The sequence below is a fragment of the Ochotona curzoniae genome, unplaced genomic scaffold (genome assembly GCF_017591425.1).
Source record: "Ochotona curzoniae isolate NIBS_2020 unplaced genomic scaffold, NIBS_Ocur_1.0 scaffold_2453, whole genome shotgun sequence".
In the NCBI taxonomy this organism is placed as follows: domain Eukaryota; kingdom Metazoa; phylum Chordata; class Mammalia; order Lagomorpha; family Ochotonidae; genus Ochotona; species Ochotona curzoniae.
In genome coordinates this window covers 11,421,616-11,441,593 of record NW_024467094.1, presented here as the reverse complement: position 1 = coordinate 11,441,593, position 19,978 = coordinate 11,421,616, and the positions used below count along the sequence as shown (strand labels likewise).

The 19,978-nt window shown below is 45.0% G+C and overlaps 1 protein-coding gene across 3 annotated transcripts in view; it reads left to right on the top strand.

Moving 5' to 3' along the window:
• RPA1 (replication protein A1) overlaps window positions 1-19,978 on the top strand; it is a 42,394-nt gene that overhangs the window by 3,540 nt on the left and 18,876 nt on the right. For 2 of the 3 annotated variants that reach the window (XM_041000280.1, XM_041000278.1), the window contains exons 2-6: window positions 4,585-4,635; window positions 5,885-5,963; window positions 6,575-6,683; window positions 13,553-13,641; window positions 17,156-17,179. In XM_041000280.1, coding sequence (XP_040856214.1) covers window positions 4,585-4,635; window positions 5,885-5,963; window positions 6,575-6,683; window positions 13,553-13,641; window positions 17,156-17,179 — 352 coding nt within the window. The remainder of the gene's footprint in view (window positions 1-4,584; window positions 4,636-5,884; window positions 5,964-6,574; window positions 6,684-13,552; window positions 13,642-17,155; window positions 17,180-19,978) is intronic. The other variant, XM_041000277.1, reaches the window with a different exon arrangement.

Genomic DNA, 19,978 nt, shown 5'->3' with positions numbered 1-19,978 from the left:
ATGGCTCAAGGGTCCTGGCTTGGGATCAGCTACCCTCTGGCTCTTGCTACCATTTGGGGAGTGGATCAGCAGATGGAAAACCTTTTCTCTTTCTCCTCTCTGTAAATCTACCTTTCAAATAAAAAATAAATAAATCCTTAAAAACAAATAAATAAAGTGAAGTAGAATAGACAGATGCTTAATGAATTATTGATTTTGGGGCCTAGCAGCTAAAGTCCTCACCTTGAATGCACCAGAATCCCATACAGGCACCAGTTGGTGTCCTGGCTGCTCTACTTCCCATCCAACTCCCTGCTTGTTGCCTGGGAACGCAGTCAAAGACGGCCCAAAGCCTTGGGACCTTGTACCCACATGGGAAACCCGGAAAAAGCTTCTGGCTTCTGGCTCCTGGCTTCAGATTGGCTCAGCTCTGGCCGTTGTGGTTGTTAGGGGTGTAAATCATCAGACGGAAGATCTTTCTCTCTGTCTTTCCTTCTCTCTGTATATCTGCTTTTCCAATAAAAATTATACACACACACACACACACACACACACACACACAAAACCTCTTAAAGTTACCTTTTTGGGCCTGGTGACATGACCTGGTGGCTAAAGTTCTTGCCTTGAACATGCCGAGATTCCATATGGGCTTTGGTTCTAATCCCAACATCTCCATTTCCATCCAGCTCCCTGCTTGTGGCCTGGGAAAACAGTCAAGGATGGCCCAATGCTTTGGGACCCTGTACCCGTGTGGGAGACCTAGCTAGAGGAGGTTCTTGGCTCCTGGCTCCAGATTGGCACAACACCAGCTGTTGCGCTCATTTGGGGTGTGAATCGTCGGATGTAAGATTTTCCCCTCTATCTTCCTCTCTATATGTCTGACTTTGTAATAAAAATAAATCTTTAAAAAAAAAAATCTACCTTTTTAAGTTTATTTCTTTGTGTGTGATATATAGGTCATTTCCTTCCATTTAGATACTCATTTATTCCATACTGTCTTATTCCATGCAGTTGCTTTGTTAATTTTTGTGAGCCTATTTCTAGGATGTCTATTTTGCCATATATACGTATGTTGATGGTTTTGCTCATACCAACTTGGCATTTAGAACTGTAGCCTGATAGTAGTTCTGGAAATACGGCTCCGTAGGGACCAGCGTTGGGTGCAGTGATTTAGATGTTGCTTTTAGAGCCTCTATCCCGTGCCAGGTGCCTGGTTCAGATCCTGACTGCTGCTTCTTGGCTGACCACCTGCTGATGCATACTCTGTGAGGCCACGGGCTCAAGGACTTGAGACCCTGCCGCCACACAGGAGACGTGGATGAAGCTCCTGGCCCCTGGCTTCAGCCTGGCCCACTCCGCCTGTTGGCTGGTATTTCGAGGGTGAGCCAGTGCCTAGATCTCTGGCCTGGGGGCCGGCATTGCGGTATGTGGGGCTAAGGCACTGGCTGCAGCATGGGCAGCTCATACGAGCTCCTCTTCCACCCCAGCTGCTCCATTTCTAATCCAGCTCCCCACTAGGTGCCTGGGAAGGCAGTGGAAGATGGTCCATGTGGGACAGCAGGGTGGAGTTCTAGGCTCCTGGTTTGACCTGGTCCAGCCCTGGCTATTGCTGTTATTTGGGGAATAAACCAGTGGATGGAAGCTCTTTCTGCTCTCTCTCTCTGCAACTTTACCTTTTGAATAAATAAATATATCTTGGTTTAAAAAAAAAAGTCTCTGCTCTTCATATAAAATAATAAGTGGGTACAGTGCAGTCGCCTAGTGGCTAAAGCCCTCAGCTTGCACGCACTGGGATCCCATGTGGGCGCTGGTTTGTGACCCAGCAGCTCCACTTCCTATCCAGCTCCCTGCTTGTGGCCTGGGAAAGCAGTCAAGGATAGTCCAAAGCCTTGGGACCCTGCACCTGTGTGGGAGACCTTGGCTTCATATCAGCTCAGTTCTAGCTGTGGCAGGCCGCTTGGGGAGTGAATCAGCGGATGGAAGATCTTTCTATTTTCTTTGTGAATCTGCCTTTCCAATAAAAAGTACATTTTAAAAAAAATGAGGGCCCGGCGCGGTGGCGCAAGTGGTTAAGTCCTCGCCTAGCACGCCCGGGATCCCATATGGGCGCCGGTTCTAATCCCGGCAGCCCCGCTTCCCTTCCAGCTCCCTGCCTGTGGCCTGGGAAAGCAGTCGAGGACGGCCCAAAGCTTTGGGACCCTGCACCCGCGCGGGAGACCCGGAAGAGGCTCCTGGCTTCGGACCGGCATAGTATCGGCCCGTTGCGCTCACTTGGGGAGTGAATCATCGGACGGAAGATCTTCCTCTCTGTCTCTCCTCTCTGTATATCTGCCTTTCCAATAAAAAATAATAAAAATAAATCTTTAAAAAAAAAATGATAATAAGTAAAAACATTCCGGCAATATAAATTCCCTAAATTTGTTTCTTTAAAATTATCTTACCAATTTTAGGTTCTGCATTTTAATACACATTTTTAGAATTAGTTTGTATGTTTCTTTTTATAAAGATATGTTTTATTTTTATTTGAAACGCAGAATTACATAGAAGAGATTGAGATCTTCCACCTACTGATTCATTCCTCAAATGTCCACAATGGCCAGAGCTGAGCCAATCCAGAGGCAGGAACCAGGAGCTTCTATAGTGGGTGAAGGGGCCCCAGGACCTGAGCCATCCTCCGCTGCTTTCCCAGGGCGCTGGATGGGAAGTGGAGCTGCCAGGATTAGAACCAGCGACCATATGGGATCCCAGCACGTTCAAGACGAGGAGTTAGCCGCTAGGCCACGGCGTCGGGCCCGCAGTCTTCCTGCTTTTGTTTCTCTTGCCGTCCCGTGTTCTGTAGGACCTCTTCTGCCGTGCTGAATCAAAGTGACGTGAGAGTTAGGTCCTTGTATTTTTCCTGATCCTAAGGAGATATCATCCACTGTAGATCCTTTTGTAAACGCGGACTGTTGGTGTAAGCCTTTCTTCTACACCTCATTTGCAGAGGCTTTTTATGATGAATGAGACTCGGATTTTATCCAGGACTTTTTCTCTATTGTGATGATCACGGATTCTCTCCTCTTGCTGTTTTTGTAACGAACCATGCAGGTCTCAGACCGACCCTTTGCTTCCTGGAGTGAATCCTGCTTGGTCTTGATGTAGTGCTAGAATTGATTTGCTGTTAGTTGAGGTTATTGTGTATCTGTACTGACAAGTGAGCTACATTTTGGTTCTTATCATGTCTTTGTTCTACTGGCATAAACTCCCATTATGAAATTAATTGGGAAGATAGCTGTTTCTTGAAATAATTTATGCAAAGTTTGTATTTCTCGAGCCTTAAATAGAATTCATCAGTTAAACCATCTAGAAATGGAGTTTTCCCTCTTGGGGTATTTTATTTTTTGATTCGGTTTTGATTATTTGAGAAGCAGATAGAGATAGCACTATCCCCCATTGACTTACTTGCTCTCGCAACACCTGCAATGGGCAACTCTGGGCCAGACCAAAGCTGGCAGCCGGGGACCCCATCCAGATCTCCCAAGTGAGCAGTTGGGGACCCAACTGCTGGAGTTGTATTACACTTGCAAGAACAGCACACACACACAGACACACACAGATCTTCTATCATTGGTTCATCCCAAATGGCCGCACTCACCAGAGCTGAGACAGGTCCAAAGCTGGAGGCCAGGGTTTCTTCCAAGCCTCAGGCCAGGACTTGAACCCAGTGCCCATATCAGACGCCACTGCTGCAGGTGGAGAATTAGCTCCTTATGGCACTGTGCTGGCCTGAAATTGTGATGTTTTGTTGATCTTTTCAAAAACCAGCCCTTGACTTCTTAGGGTCTTATGGTTTATATTTAACTGGTTTTGCTCTTACCGCCTTCTTTCTGTACAGTTGGGTTTTTATTTATTTTTTTTCCTAGCTTCTTATTAGGGTTTTAGTCCTTGGCATGGAACCTTCTTTCTTCCCTGGTGTAAGGATTGTAAGCTTTAATTTTCTGTTTAAACATTACACTAGCTTCATTTCCTGACTTTAGATGGACCTGGGCCTAAGCCTAATGCTTGGTTTGAACTTGGCCAGGCCTTTGTCTACTACAGCATATGCACACTCTCTTAGCTCAGGGTGAGCCGTCTGGACAAGTCAGTTGAGATTCCAGCTGCCGTTGCGTGGGCTCTCAGGGACCTCCTCCTTGGGCTTGACAGAGCTTGATGCCCAAAGACTGTGCTCACAGCCTAGTGTCAGCCTGCCCCTGGATGTGTGCTCATAGCCCAGTGTTGTTAACCTGCCCCTGGATGTGTGCTCACACCCCAGAGTCATCAGCCTGCCCCTGAATGTGTGCTCATAGCCCAGTGTTGTTAACCTGCCCCTGGATGTGTGCTCACACCCCAGAGTCATCAGCCTGCCCCTGAATGTGTGCTCATAGCCCAGTGTTGTCTCTTGTGGCTGCTTCAGTACCTTCTTGTGCTTTGTGTCAAGCCGGATCCCAAGTAGAGCAGGTGGGCCTCAGACTGGTGCCCAATTAGGATACCAGCACTGCAAGAGAAGAAATAACTTATGGTGCCAGTCCCTGTTTGTTTTTATCGTGATTTGAGGCATCTCTCACAACATTTTTTTCTTTTTTTCAGGCCATAATGCAGCAGGGGGACACGTCCATCAAGCCCATCCTCCAGGTCATTGTGAGTATCTATGGATGTTTAATGGCAGTTTTTAAAAACTTGCATGTGGTTATAAATTATGTTTGATGGAAGACTCACAAAATTGTCCATTTAGGAAATTCTTCCCATGGTCACAAAAAAACAATATAGGCTAGGCTACTTTGTAATCCTGGAAGAGAAAGCTTTTGTAATACTACCTTAGCTGAAGTTATTCCTTGATCAAATGGGGGGAGAAGGTGGTATATAGATTGATCAATCGATTGATTGATTTAGAAAGGCAGAGTTCAGAGGGGGCGGGTAAGCTAGAGTGAAAAAGATGATCCATCCATTGGAAGATGGCCCCAAATGGCCACAATGGATAGAGCTGTCCAGGCTGGAGCCAGGAGCCTGCAGCTCCAACCAGCTCTCATGTGGGCGGCCAGGACCCAAGGGCTTGAACCCATGCTCACAAGGGGATGTTGGTGTCACAGATGGTGCCGCAGTGTTGGTCCTGAGAGTCGAGGCTGAAGCCTTTGCCTCTTGGTCCTTTTCCATGATCCCCAGAGGACGTTGGTGTCGCGTCTCATCATAGTGGCCACCTGGCATGGCTACCTGTCCTTACGGCTTATCTTGCACAAGTGGGCCTTTCGAGTGGCCCCTAGATGTTCAAAATGAGCTGGTCTGCTTAAAATCCTTGAGTGGACGCAACATTCACTGACTTACTCAGGTTTCATGGGTAGTTAGAAGCTAGACTGCAGCTGCAACTCTGCGTCAGTAGGACTTGATGGTGTCCCTGCAGCTCCACACTGGCCCCAGTGCCCTGGGAGCTGCCTGTCCTCTCTCCCATGCTGGGCTCTGTCCCGGCTCTGCCCCGTGTGAGCGTGCCTGCCCATTGCTTGTATCTCTCTCCCTTTAATTCTGATGGAGTTATAAACTCCTTTAGGCAAGGGTTTTTTTTTCTGCCCTTTTTTTAAGCATGTTTCCTACCAGGTGCCTTGTTACGGGTTTCTTTTGGTAATTGATTTTCAGCTACTCTTGCGTTAGGGGAGAGAGAACAAGGGTTTTGGCAGATCATTTCACTCTGGTCCATAGTGGAGGGATGGAGGGAGGGCAGTGGGAGAATCACCAAATCCAATTTGTTCTGCCTTGTGCTTAGCTGTCAGGAGAACCACCAGGCAGTTTGGTTTATATTGAACTAAGGGCAAACTCTCTCCCCTGGGGCCACTGAGGTTTACTTATCCCTGGGGACTGGGTAGGTAGCCTGAGTAATGCATCAAGTTTTCTCTCCTAGAGCATCCGCCCCATTACAACGGGGAACAGCCCACCCCGTTATCGACTGCTCATGAGTGATGGATTGAACAGCCTGTCGTGTGAGTATGATCTGTGGACCTGGGAGCATTTGAATACTAAAAGCTTGTACAGCGCCTCGATGGCAGCAACTTGGGCCACTCTTCAAGTCCTCTGTGCACCTCTTCAGACAGAACTGCAGCTGGCAGAGAACACTCCAGCAATGGACTGGAGGCGTGGAAAGCTGCCACTGGGCTTAAGTAATTTTCTCTAACTGGCACTGTATGTTTTCTTTGATTAATTTCCCTAAGGGTGATATTGACATCGAGTCAATGTGATGGGCTAGCTGTAGTACTCTTGCCTTTTGGGGTGTTTTATTTCTGTGTTGAAAGCTTTCCAGCAGAGAAGGGAGCGCTTATAGAATATGTGCTTGCTGTTTCTAGTCGCAACATAAAGGATCTACAAGAGAGGGTTTTTGTTTAGTCTTCGTCATGAGACCCATGGGAAAATTGTTTTTGTTCCCCTTAAGAAATGCATACATTTAGGAGTAGCCACTAGTATGCTTTTCAGTGTACGGTCTAACTAGTTTTAACTTCTGGAACATACTTAAGGCATCCTGTTTATTTGCTAGCACAGGTGTAGGGCCACTTTAAGACTAGTGTTTTGAAGGCTAAAGTGATCTTTGCTTTTTCAGCTTTCATGTTGGCCACACAGTTGAACCCTCTTGTTGAGAAAGAACAGTTGTGCAGCAACTGTGTTTGCCAGATTAACCGATTCCTTGTTAACACACTGAAAGATGGAAGGTATGTGGTTTGTGTTTCTGTTTTATTATGTTGTGAAATGGAGCCTAAGTTTCGATGAGCGAAGTGTACTGGATAGCAGCGTTTCCTGAGGAATTGTGAAAGGCAGTGGTCAGTTTCCAGCTCTGTGTTTATAATTCCTTGGTTTTAAATTGAGAAGCCTTAACACGTGACACCAAGGGAGATGTGGGTATTTCCGAGCAGGAGACTGGGGCGGACGGAGGGCCTCTGCTCCATTCTCGGGAAGCCCCACTTTCCCATTACCCTCCTGATGGAGGTCACTTATTACAACAGGAAGTGTACGGTTGTGTAACACTGCCCCCCCTCGTTGGGTGATCTTGAACCTTTCATTACAAAAACTGTATTCAGACTATGCTGCTGAGATGCTGCCAGCTAGGGATACAGTGCTGAACAGACCTGGTAAGCCCATTGTGTTGTTGGCAAGTCAGTTTACATACCCTTTCACAAGGTTTAATTTTTCCATTACATGAGACTAGACTCCAGGGCAAATGGGATGAGCATTGCTTTGTTGGGAAAGGGGTTCAAACTGTATTGTTTTAGTGTATTACCAAATGCCTTTAAGAAAATGTGTATTTATTTTAAAGGTGGAAAAACAGGGAAAAAAAATGGTGCGTCTGCTGGTTTACCCCCAAAATGGCCACAGTAATTGGAGTTGGACCAGGCTGAAACAGGAAGCTCCACTTGAGCGTCTCACATGGGTGACAGGGACCCCGACATTTGGGCCATCTTCCTGTGCCTTCCCATGGGCGTTAGGAGTGCTGGATTGGAAATGGAGGGGCTGAGCTCTGAAACAGGATGCCTAACTTGCTGTGCTACTACACTGGCCGCAGCTTTTCAGTTTGGGATGGCAGTGTCAGGAGCAGCACCTGCCACGCCCAGCCCCACTGCAACATAAGAGAGAAAAAAAGGATACAACTACTGAGAAAGAACTATAATCAGCGCTTTGCTGTGTATCTTTCTCAACTTTTTCTGTGAATATAAACATACATATATATTTAATAAGATTGGCTGTCTAATAAATCGGGCTTCATGATATTCTCACTTTTAGTGGTCATTTTTACATGTTCCTAGACTTAACCTCCATCTATCACTTAGTATGTCATTTTATGCCTTCTTGTAATTTAATTGCCATTTAAATTATACATGGCATTTCACCGGTTTAAGATTTTTAGCAGGGTTTCTCTGAATATTATCTATAGCTCTACCTTTACATCTGTACTTGGTGGCTGTGAAATAACAAGAAGGCTGAAAATCATCCAGATCCTTTCAACTCAGAAGCAACCAGTATTGCCTTTAGTGAACATTGTTCCAGATCTTTCCGTGCATTTTTATGAATGATTGGTAGATAGATAGGAATAATTATTTTAATTTGAGGGATAGAGAAAGAGTTCCCCTTCGCTTGTTCACGCCCCCTGTGCCCTTTACGACCATCACTGGGCCTGGCCAAAGCAGGAGCCAGGAACTCACTCTTAAGTCTCTCATGTGGCCAGAGACCCCCTCCCTGGCCTGTAGCTTGCTGTGCCCCAGGATCTGCATAGGCACAATCCTGGAATCAGGAGCTGGAGATGGACTTGGAACATCGGCATGCCAATATGTAACACAGATATCCCAGCTTAAACCTAGACCACTAGGCCAACACCCAGAAAGAGTTTTGATATTAGAATGACAGTGCACATGCTATTTCTGCTCCCTTCCTTCCTGAATTATCCAGAAACAATTTAGTGGGGATTGAACAAGGTGATGTCCCCTACAGAAGTGAGAGGCAGTGGTAATAACCCTGAACTCATCTCGGATGTCAGAACCCAAGAAAGGGGAGGTTTGTGGGCTGCCCATGGGGGTTGGAGCGTAAGCAGTTGAGAGCATGCTTGAGGGTAGAGTGCCTGCAACCATTCATTTCATTGTCCGAGCCTGAGTACGGTAAGGCCAGATCTTACATGGCTGTCGGATCCCACAGATGAAGAGGACCTCTGCTGCTGGAGAGCTGAACAGACTGGGAGATGTTGGAGATGGGCGGGGGGCCTGGAATTGTAAGAGGCTGTGTGCTGGGAATGGTGGTCGCCCAGCAGGAGGTGCTGGAACCCAGGTGGACGATGGCCTGGGGCTCGGTGTGGGAGCCCAAGCACCCGAGGAGGCTGTCTACACATGCAGTCGTGGGGGGCAGCAATGGGAGATCAGGTATATACAGTGGAACTGGTGTCATAAATGAGTAAATAAATAGATTGAGGATAATGGGAGCCAGCCAAAGGAGTGATTCATGATGTTGCATTGTAGATGAAGGTATTAGAGGAACTCAACATTTTCAGTATATAGACAGGTAGAAAAATAAGTAGTTATAAATAGTTTGTGTGTGAATCCTATGATTTATGGAAAATATGGGGTTGTTGTGGTGGCTTAACAATAATCCTCTACCTGCTGCTACCACCAGATTCCATATGGGCACTGATTTGTGTCCTGGCTGTTCCATTTCCCATCCACTCCCTGCTTGTGGCCTGGGAAAGCAGTGGGATTGGAATTGGAGCAGCCACAGCGTGAACCAATGCCCACATGAGATGCTGGCACCACAAGCAGATAATTAACCTGTTGAGGCATTGTGCCAGCCCCCTGCCATGTCACATTTTAACTTCCGTGCTAAATACCTGCCCCTAAACGTTTAATTCTATTTTCCATGAACTTCTAGATATCCTCATTTGGGGTATTTCCTAGATCTATCGAAGAACTTTGGGGAAGCAACACCTCTCTATCTGTGAGCGGACTTAGCTTCCATCCCTTGGTTTCACAATGACATTTTACATATAAAACCAGAACTCTTTTGAGGCATGACTTACTGCCAAGCTTGGAAATCACAAGATAAGCCTGGAATATCTTTTTTTCCCTCTTTAACTTTTGCTGTTATTTACTTATTTGGGAAAATAAAAAGAGATAGAACTCCCACCCGTTGGTTCCCCCTTCAGATGTTCACTCAGCTATTGCCAGGGTTGGGCCAGCCTGAAGCTACTCAGTCCAGGTATGCTGTGTGGGTGGCTGAGACCCACCACTGTCTGCCAGCCTGCACCAGCAGGAAGATGCACTGGGGGACAGCACCAGGGCCTGAACCCATGCACCTCACACAGGGTAGGCGTGTGCCGTGCGGTGTCCTCTGCCCTCTCCCTCTTATAGGGTGCTTGTAGTTACATTTATGCCTATCCAGGAAGAACCAGGGCCACTTCCCCTGTCAGTTCTTAACTTGTTCACACCTACAGTCACCTTTTAGCATAGAAGGCAATAGGTGTAAGTTCCAGGAACTAGGATTGGCTGGCTATCTTTGGAGATCTAGTATTTGGCCTGCCACAGATACTGAAATAAATGGGTGAAAGTTTGATGAGAAGCAAGTTCTTTATAATGCTAAAATATCTCTCCAATAACATAGTTGCAACTATAAAAGGAAAGGGTGATTTCATAGGGGGCGGAGAGAACTAGGGCACACAGCCCTTTATTCTAATGATGAGCGTTAGCATTAGCCAGCATTGAAACAAGCACATTGTATGTGCAAATAAGGAGGACAAGGCATCACTTGGGTTACATTTTTGCCAAAGATCCTCGTTTGTTTCCAATGATGAGAAAGCCTCAGGCAAACGGAGGAATATTCTACAAAATAACCTTATTTTGGTCCTCAAATATGAAAGGAAAGGAAAGACTGAGAAATTATTCCAGATTGAAGGAGTCTAAAACCCTAGGATAACTGAATTTAGCAAGTGGTGCTGGATTGGGTCTTTTTGCTGTAAGGCATCATTGAAGCAGTTCATGGAATTTACTTGTGTTCTATGGGTGAGATGGAGGAACATGGTATTGGGCTAAGCTCCTTCACCATGAACATTATTATGTTTAGAGTAGAATTTGGCCTGAGATTACAGGGTGGGATATTGACAATATATACTATAAACGTCAACTTTTAAAATATATATATTTATTTATTTATTTTTTTATTGGGAAGGGAAATACACAGAGAGGAGGAGAGACAGGAAGATCTGTCCAATGATTCACTCCCCAAGTGGCCACAACAGCTGGGGCTTAGCCAGTCCAAAGCCACAAGCTTCTTTCAGGTCTCCCACGCGGGTGCAGGTTCCCAAAGCTTTGGGCCGTCCTCGACTGCTTTCCCAGGCCACAGGCAGGGAGCTGGAAGGGAAGCGGGGCTGCCGGGATAGAACCAGTGCCCATATGGGATCCCGGGCGTGCAAGGCGAGGACCTTAACCACTGCGCCACTGCGCCCGGCCCCTCAGAATTATTTTTTTAGAGAATGAAGTAAGTTCACACGTTCTGCCCTTCTGCCTCTCAAATAAATATAAAATATTCATCTTGTGATTATACAATGTTTAAAATGACAGATAAACTGAAGCAACAAACAATTTGATCAGAGAGATTTGCCCTTAATTAAGAGATTTATTTATTTGAAGAGGTGAGAGAGAGAGAGACCAATCTTCCCTCTGCAGGTTCACTTCCTAAATTCCCACAACTGCGACTAGGCCAGGCCAACCTAGGAGCTCTGTCCAGGTCTCCCGCATGTGTGGCCAGGGCCCAGGCACATTGGCCAGGACCTGCTTCCTCCCGTGATGTACCTTGGGGATCTGGATCAGAAAGATGAAAGGGGCCAGGACTCCAAAAGACATATCTGCCTAATAAAAATAAATAAATCTTTAAAAAGAAAAAAGGATCGTGGAAAATGGAAATGAAGGTTTAACTCTGTCTCAGTGCAGTATTTTTTTTTTTTGAGATCTACCTGTAGTTCATAGTGCATGTTTTCCATGAACTGTTTTAAGATCATACATATACAGTCTGAATTAAAATCCAAAGTTCACACTACAAAAAATGCATATTGGGCCCGGTGAGGTAGCCTAGTGACTAAAGTCAAGTTACTGTCCAAGCCCACAGTTGGTTTTGCTGATTGCATTCCCGAAACATAATTTTTTGTGTCCTTGTCTGTATTCTCTATAAATGTATATTGGTGTAGTCTTTTAATATGCTATGATATTCATCTTGCTAATATTTTATTTAAGATGTAGATGTATGTTATAACCTGAATTTTTGTGTGTGTGCTTTCTCTTAGATTTTAATATTAAGGTAATGCTAAATAATTGATAAGCCTTTCATTTTTCGTACTCTCTTGGGAGTGATTTGGATAATTTTAGAAGTTAAAAATATCTGTAATTAGAGACCTGTCAGTTTTTACAGAGATTCTACATCCAGTTTTTTAGGAACAGATTATTTTAATCTCAAGTGATAACCTGATCAACTGATTGTAAAAATCCAGAATAAAGCCATGAGCCTATTTACAGAATCAGGCACGATGAAGTGGAGTTTAGTACTGCCTAAGTCTTACTCCCAGCCATCCAGGTCCCTTCGCCATCATCACTTCCCTAATCTGTGCTGCCTTCGCTCCTCCGCATGTTGGCCTCCCTGCCTGCGGAAGGGAATTCCCTTGTCCTCATGCACGCGTCTTTAAAATGCCAGTGTGAGAACCACATTCTCCAGCACACACTGAGCATCAACTGTGGGCCCCTTGGTGTCCTAAACCCTGGAGAATGGTGCCAGCGCCGTGGTTAAGCTGCTGCCTGCAACACTCGCATTCTGTATGAGTTCCTCGTGTTCTGGCTGCTCCCTGCTTGTGTGCCTTGGAAAGCGGCAGAAGATGGTCCATGAGCTTGGGCTCCTGCTGCCCCTATGGGAGACCTGGAACACCTATCTTTGGCCTGGCCCAGCCTGGGCTGTTGCAGCCGTTTGGGGAGTAAATCAGTGGATGGAAGATCTCTATCTCCCTCTAAAATTCTACCTTAGTTTATCTACTTTTATTGAAAGTAAGGTGTTGTAGAAAAAGGTGTATTAGGAGATTGATGTTAAACTAGTTGCTAATGAATATGTAAGTAACAACCAAGAAATATGTCCTGAGAAGCGATGGCTGCAGAATGAGTAGATCAAAGAACCACAAACCAAAGAGTAAAGAAGTATCTCTGGATGAAGTTTTTGAGTTGAGAACTGAAAACTCAGTATCAGGAACAGACTTGCATCACAGCAGTGAAGACACCACTTGGCTTTGCCACATCCTGGGTTCAAGTCTTGGCTCCACTTGCAGCCTTTGCTAAGCCTGTATACCTTGGGAGGCAGCTGGCAGGGGGTCCCTCCCACCCCGCTTGAGCTCCTGGTTTCTGGGTTTGGCCTGGCCCAGTCCAGGGTGTCATGGCCACCAGATGGTAGATTTCTTTCTCTTTGTCCTTATCTGCCTTTCAAATAAATGAAGAATTTTCAAAAGTAAATAGTGAGTACTAGGTGAGGCGGAGCGAGAGGGTGGTGTGGCTGCAGCACTCAGATGAGCTGTGGAGCTGCCCGCATGGCAGGACCCACACAGCAGGTGAGGTATGCCAGGGGCCTTTGTCTTTGGAAAATTATTGATGAGTCAGGGAACATTTATAAAGCACATTTATTAAAATATCCACTGTGTTATTGGTTGGGAAAGTAATTGTTTATGTAAACGTATGTTTCTGAAAATGAATCATCTTTTTGTGACACAAATTCTTGTGCTTAATGATCTAAATTCTCACCATGTCAGGGGCTCCTTGCAGATACGATGTGCAGCATGGATGCTGCATAATAATTAAGGAACTCGGTTCCACAGAATAGTCTCAATAGTGATGCAGTGAAGGATTAAGGAAAGTATTTATGTGGGACTTACTATCATGTATCTGGAGTTCCTGTGTGACAGGAAACATTCGACAAAAGGGGAAGGGAGCAGTCGTGTCAAGATGATCGCAGGGGAAGCTGTAAGTAGCTCATCCTCTGAATTTGTTTATTCTGACTTGTTTCTATGTGTTTGCCTTTGTAGGAGAGTGGTTATTTTGATGGAGCTAGAAGTTCTGAAATCAGCAGATGAGGTCGGAGTGAAGATCGGCAACCCAGTGCCCTATAATGAAGGTAAGCGGCTCTTCGCCAGCTGCAGCACGCAGAGCTGGGATGCTGCCTTTCGGGTGCGTGTGATTTGTGAGGCACCAGAAAGCAGTGGTAATTTGGCCATCCCGGAGTTCAGTTCTCCTGACTGTTTTCTTCAATACTGAAGGTATAATTTTAAATATATAAACGGGGAGAATATAAAAGAGAATGCGATGGACAAAGATCCACTTACAATAGACTACAAGATAGTATTGAGGATATTACAGGCTATTTGTAATATTGGTAAGAAATATATTTTTGGGCCCGGCACAGTGGCCTCGTGGCTGAAGTCCTCACCTTGCATGTGCCAGGATCCCATTTGGGCACTGGTTTGTATCCCAGCTGCTCCACTTCCCATCCAGCTCCCTTGTGGCCTGGGAAAATGGTAAAGGATCCCCCTACAAAGCCTTGGGAACCTGTACCCATGTGGCAGAGGCCCCTGGCTTCGGATCAGTTCAGCTCTGGCCAGTGCCATCATGTGGGGAGTGAACCAGCAGATAGAAGATCTTTCTGTCTCTCCTTTCTATAAATCTGCCTTACCAATTAAGTAAATAAATAAATGTTTTATGTGTGTATTTTTTTTAAGAGTTATTTACTTTGAGAGATTTTCCTTCCTCTGTTTCACTCTCCAAACAACCGCAATAGCCAAAGCTGAGCTGATCTGAAGCCAGGAGCCAGGAGCTTCTTCCTAGGGTCCCAAGGACTCAAGCCATTCTCCACTGTTCACTAAGCCCTAAACAGGGAGCTCGATGGGAAGTGGAGCAACTAGGACGTGAACCAGTGCCAGTGTGGAATGCTAGCAGTTGCAGGCAGATTACACCACTGTGTCAGCCCTTATTTTCTTAAGATTTATTATAGGCACTTCTTTTTTTTTTTTTTTTTTGAAATTTTAAAGATTATGAAGCATTGGAACCAGCATTGTGGTACAGCCTGGTAGGGTGCCATGCTGGTTCATGTCCTGGCTGCTCTCTTGAGATCCAGCTCCCTGCTCATGCACCCAGGATAGCAGCAGTGGGCGGCCCAGGTGCTTGGGCTCCTGCACCCACTGGGAGAGCTGAAGAAAGCTCCTGGCTTGGGGCGGCTTAATCCCAGCCACTTCAGCCATCTGGGGAGTAGACCAGTGAATGGAACAGCTCTCTCACACTCACTCTCTCTCTCTTTTAACTCTGCCTACCAGGAGTTAATAAATTAATCTTTTTTTTTTTTTTAAGATCTATTTTTATTTCTGCTGGAAAGGCAGGTTTAGAGAGGAGATACACAAATACCTTCTATGCACTGGTTCACTCTCCTAGTGGCTTCAACAGCCAGAGCAGCACCTATCTGAAGCTGGGAGCCAGGAACTTCCTCCAGGTGTAGGGTCTCAAGGCCTTGGCCCGTCCTCGACTGCTTTCCCAGGCCACAAGCAGGGAGCTGGATGGGAAGCGGGGCTGCCAAGATTATAACCGGCGTCCATGTGGGATCCTGGTGCATGCAAGGTGAGGACTTCAGCCACTTTGTGTGATGCGCAGGTTCCTGCTCCTTTGGCAGCACTCCCACACTGGTGTGTGTTCCTGTTTTTTTTTTAGAGAATTGTCTCTGTTTCTTGCCAAGGTGTGTGAATCAACTCTGTGATGGCAGAGGCCATACTTGTTAGTTTCTGTGTTCTATTCCTAATCCCTTATTTGTAATGGGTCCTCTGGAGTTATTTGTTGAATTGAATTGATGACATTATTTAGCAGTCATATTTAAATGATAAAATTACTAATGATTTTAATTTTTATTATGGATTCTATAGAAAAGCATAATAAGATGCGGGGGGGCGATCTAGTACTGTAACAAGGAAACACTTATAGTTCTAGATAAAGGTAAAGGAATCATGAATCACTCACCCCACAAAAGAAATCTCCTCCACTAAGTCAAGTAAAAACAAGATTAAATCTCATTTTCTTCTTCCTCTGTCTCTCCTCTTCTCTGTATATCTGACTTGGTAATAAAAATAAATAAATCTTTAAAAAAAAAAAAGACTAAACCTCATTTTCTACTCAAATTCTAAATGTGTTGTTGAAAGTTGGAACATGAAATCATCAAAATGATAAAGAGGAAGGGGTACATAAATGGATTGCAGTAATTCAGAATCAGCTTGGTAACACTGAGGTGGCCAGAGGTAGTTCTGACAGCTCATACCTGTAAGATTTGCTCCATTTTTGGACATGTCTAGTAAAGAAAGTGCTCATGGAGAAAGCGGACATTGGACAAGAACAGCCTGTTGGTGGCGGGAGGAAGGAGTGTCTGTCCTAAGCAAGACGGTGCAGCTGTGCCAGTGCCGGAGGAGGACACGGAGACACGGCTGCTGGCTGTGATGCTGCTGTCAGCTCTTCCTCCGGGGTCTGGAGGCGCACCCCCCTTCCCGGCTTGTTGGAAATGTCTATTAGGGGTGGCTGGTGAATTTTGTCAAATGCCTTTTCTATGTCTGTTGGCGATCACACAGCTTTTCCTTTTTGGTTGATTAATGTGGTGAATTACAGTGATTGATTTTTCAATGCTAAACCAACCAGAGACTTCTGGGATAAGCCTGTATTGCTGTAATGTGTTATCCTCTTATGTATAGTTGGATTAGGTATGCTAAATCGATGTGATTGGATCTGATTGAGATTTTTTTTTTCATCTATATTCATGGGAGATATTAAAGTCAGTAATTTTTCTTTCCTGTCATGTTCTTGTCTCATTTTGGTATGAGTAATCCTGGCCTCAGAATGAATTGAAAAAGTATTCCTTCTTAAATTTTCTAGAAAGATCTGTGTAGAACTGGTCCTACCTTTTCCTTCAATGTTCCTTTGCTTTTTTTTTTTTTTTTAATAATGAATTTCCTTAAAAGGCAGAATAGTAAGAGAGTGAGTGAGCAAGATTTCATGACATCCACTGGTTGACTCCCCAGGTGTAGGGGACCAGGCGGGAGGTGGGAGCCAGGAGCTCCGCCTGGGTCTCCCACCTGGGGCTCACCCACGGGGAGCTGGGTTGGAGTGGAGTAGCTGGGACACTGACCAGCAGCCTGGCACGGGACATGGCCATCAGGCAGCAGCTTACCCTGCTGTGCCTCAGTGCCTGCCCAGGCTGGTTTCTTCATGACTGGCCTCTGGAGGAGTGCGTATTTCATGAAATTTAACCATCCACTTCTCTAAGTTCTTAAATTTATCAGCCTATATAAATGGAAATACGTTGTAACAATCCCTAGTTACTTTTTAGGACCTAGTGGTGTCACCTCTCATTCCTGATGGTGTTCATTTGTGTTCTCCTTTTGTTCGCGGTCAGTTTGGACTAGAAGCTTATTCGTTTTATTGCTCTTCCCAAAGAATTGGCTTTCTAGTCTTGCTGATTTTTTTTCTCCTCTGTTTTCTGTTGATTTATACTTTTCATCTGTACTGCTTGCTTTACTATTTGAAAAGCAAATTTACAGAGAGGAAAGACAAAGAAAGAGATTTTGCATCCACTGGTTGGTTTCCCAGAAGGTCACGACAGCCAGAGCTGGGTCAGCCCAAAGCCAGGAGTTTGGAGTTTTCTGGTCTCCCATGTAGGTGCAGGAGCCCAAGGATTTGGAGCAGCCAGGACTTGAACAGGCACTGTTTGGGGATGACAGCACTGCAGGTGGAGGCTTAACGTACTACGCCACCACACAAGCCACATGAGTTCTCATTGTTACTCTATCCAATTTTTTTTTCTAATTTCTCTTTTAGTTTCTTTGATGTGTTTTCCAGAAATATGTTTGGTTTCTAGATGTGTAGATTTTCTAGGAATCTTTTTCTTACAAATGTCTAAATTCCATTATATGTCAAACACCACACTTTGATTTGAATCCTATTAAATTTATTGAGTCTTATGTCTCAGATTACGGTGTCTCTTGGTAAATTTTGTGTGTTTGAAAAGAATGTGTGCTCTGTGTTTAATAAATGTCAATTAGTGTTGCTCGAATATTCTGTAGCCCTACTGATTTTCTCTTGACTTGTTTTGCTGGTTATCTTGAGAAAGGGATATTGAAATTGGTGGCTAAATTGTAGGTTGCTCTGTATCTGCTTGTGGCTGTATTGGTTTCTGCTTCATACTTTGAAGGTCTGCTATTAACTGTGTAAACATTTAGAATTGGTCTGTCTTTGTGATGAAACGACTCCCTTGTTATTATGGTACAGCACTCTGTATCCTGCTGAAAGTCTGTGCTCTGAAATCTACTCTGATATTACTATAGCCACTTCAGCTTTTTCCTTTTACTTCTCCTGCTTGTGTCTTTCAGTGTACGTGTATTCTTGTAAGTAGTAGATAGATGGGGCTTGCTTTTTTTTTTGTCCAACTTGACATTTTCTGCCTTTTTTAACTGGGAGACTTTGGACTATTTATTTTTACTATAGCTATTGATATGAGGCCTATGTTTTTCACCCTGCTGTTTCTCTTTGTTCTGATTTTCGTTCTTTCTTTAGGCTTTAAGACTTTAGATTTTTATGACTTCATTTTTTTCCTCTGGTGGCTTACTGCAGTGCCTTGACTTGTTTCGTTCTAGTGTTTGAAGTGTGGGTGTCAGACTCCATGCTTCCATCCCTAACATAAGTCCCACAGTAATTATTACTCTGCTCGTCCAAGTGATCGGCTTCTTCAGGAGAGTTCAGTAATAACTGTGTTTGCTCACGTCCTTGACCTGACTCTGTCCCCCGTCGGTCCAGCAGTTCTTGTAGGCAGAGAGCTGCTGGCAATGAGTTCCCGCAGTTTTTGAGTATCTAATAACTGCTTTTGCTTTTGGCTTTTGGAAGACAGTTTTGCTGTGCATAGAACTCAAGGTAAATGATTTTTATTCTTCCATGCTGGAAAGATGTGTGGCCTGCAGTGTTGCCCTTAGAGAACACCCGGTCCTTCTCGTGCTGGTTTTTCTCCACTTAACATGATGGGTCTGGCGTAAGGACAAATGGAGTTGAACCCAGTAGTTCACCAGAGGCACACTGCGTGCTGTCTTGGTTTCTCCTGTCGGATCTCAGTCATAACCTTTGCCTAACTGGAGCAATGGCCGGGGAGGGAACGTTGGAGAAGCCCAGAGCTCGGCCTTACCAGGTGGCGAGCACCATCACGGTGTCAGGGATGGAAGGCGTTGTTGTAGAGGTCACTTGCTTGAGCCACCGATCAACTTGCCCAAGACCACACGAGTGAGCTGTTCCAGGAAATGAGATTTCCAGGTGAAGATGCTGTTGCTTCCGGAGTTGTGAACATTAACCTTGGGGCCAATGTACATGGATCGTGGGAGTGAATCCATCACAGGAATGCTGTATACATCATTAGACGTTCTCTCTGCTTCACACTGGCAGCTTTGTCCCCTACAGCCTGTGTGATTTTATTTATTTATTTTTTTTGGAGATTTATGTATTTGAAAGGCAGAGTGGTGGAGGGAGAGACAAAAGAGAGAAAAACCTTTATTAGTTTAAAACATCAAAACACAGTTCAGGTAGTATCTGTTTCTTTTGATAAGTACTGATTTCATTTTCATCTCTGAATAGTTAACACAGTGGTGTGATGAAGTCAGAATTACAGAATTCTATCTCCAGAAAAGGGTGCCCTTAACCCTTCCTCCCTGCCCACGGCCACTGTTTAATGTAACACGTTTTCTTCATCTGTTTATGCAGATCTAGCCCAGAACAAATACTGTGTTGTCATTTTCTACTCCACTTTGATTACACAAAAGGCAGCTTATTATGTGTACTCTCTTGTTTCTTGTCTTATTCTCATTTTTTAAACATTAAAAAAAAATTTAGCCCAAAGCTGTTTATATATATGTATATGTATGTTAATCGGTCTCTATCCCCCCCTCCTTTTTTTTTTTAATCTTATTTAAAAGATAGAAGGAGAGACAGAAAGATAACTTCCATCTACTGGCTCACTCCCCAAAGTGACTCACTAGCCAGGGCTGGGACACGCCAAATCCAGGATCCTGAAGCTTCCTCCAGGTCTTCCATTGAATGTAAGAGCCCAAAATACTGGGGCTGTCCTCTGCTTTCCCAGGCATGTTAGCAGGAAGCTGGATCGGAAGTAGAGCAGTGGGGGTTAAACGCCCTTATGGATGTGGCATCACGGGGCTGGGCAGTAAACACGTGCGCTTCCGGAACACCAGTCCTGATTACTTTTTTAAGATTTATGTATTTATTTGTTTGAAAGGCAGTGTTATTGAGGGATTAGGAGAGACAGATCTTCCGTCTGTTGGTTCGCTCCCCATGTGGCCACACCTACTAGGGCTAGGCCGGGCCAAAGCCAGGAGCCTCATCCAAATCTACTAAGTGGATGCAGGGGCCCAGGTGCTTGAGCTGTCTGCTGCTGC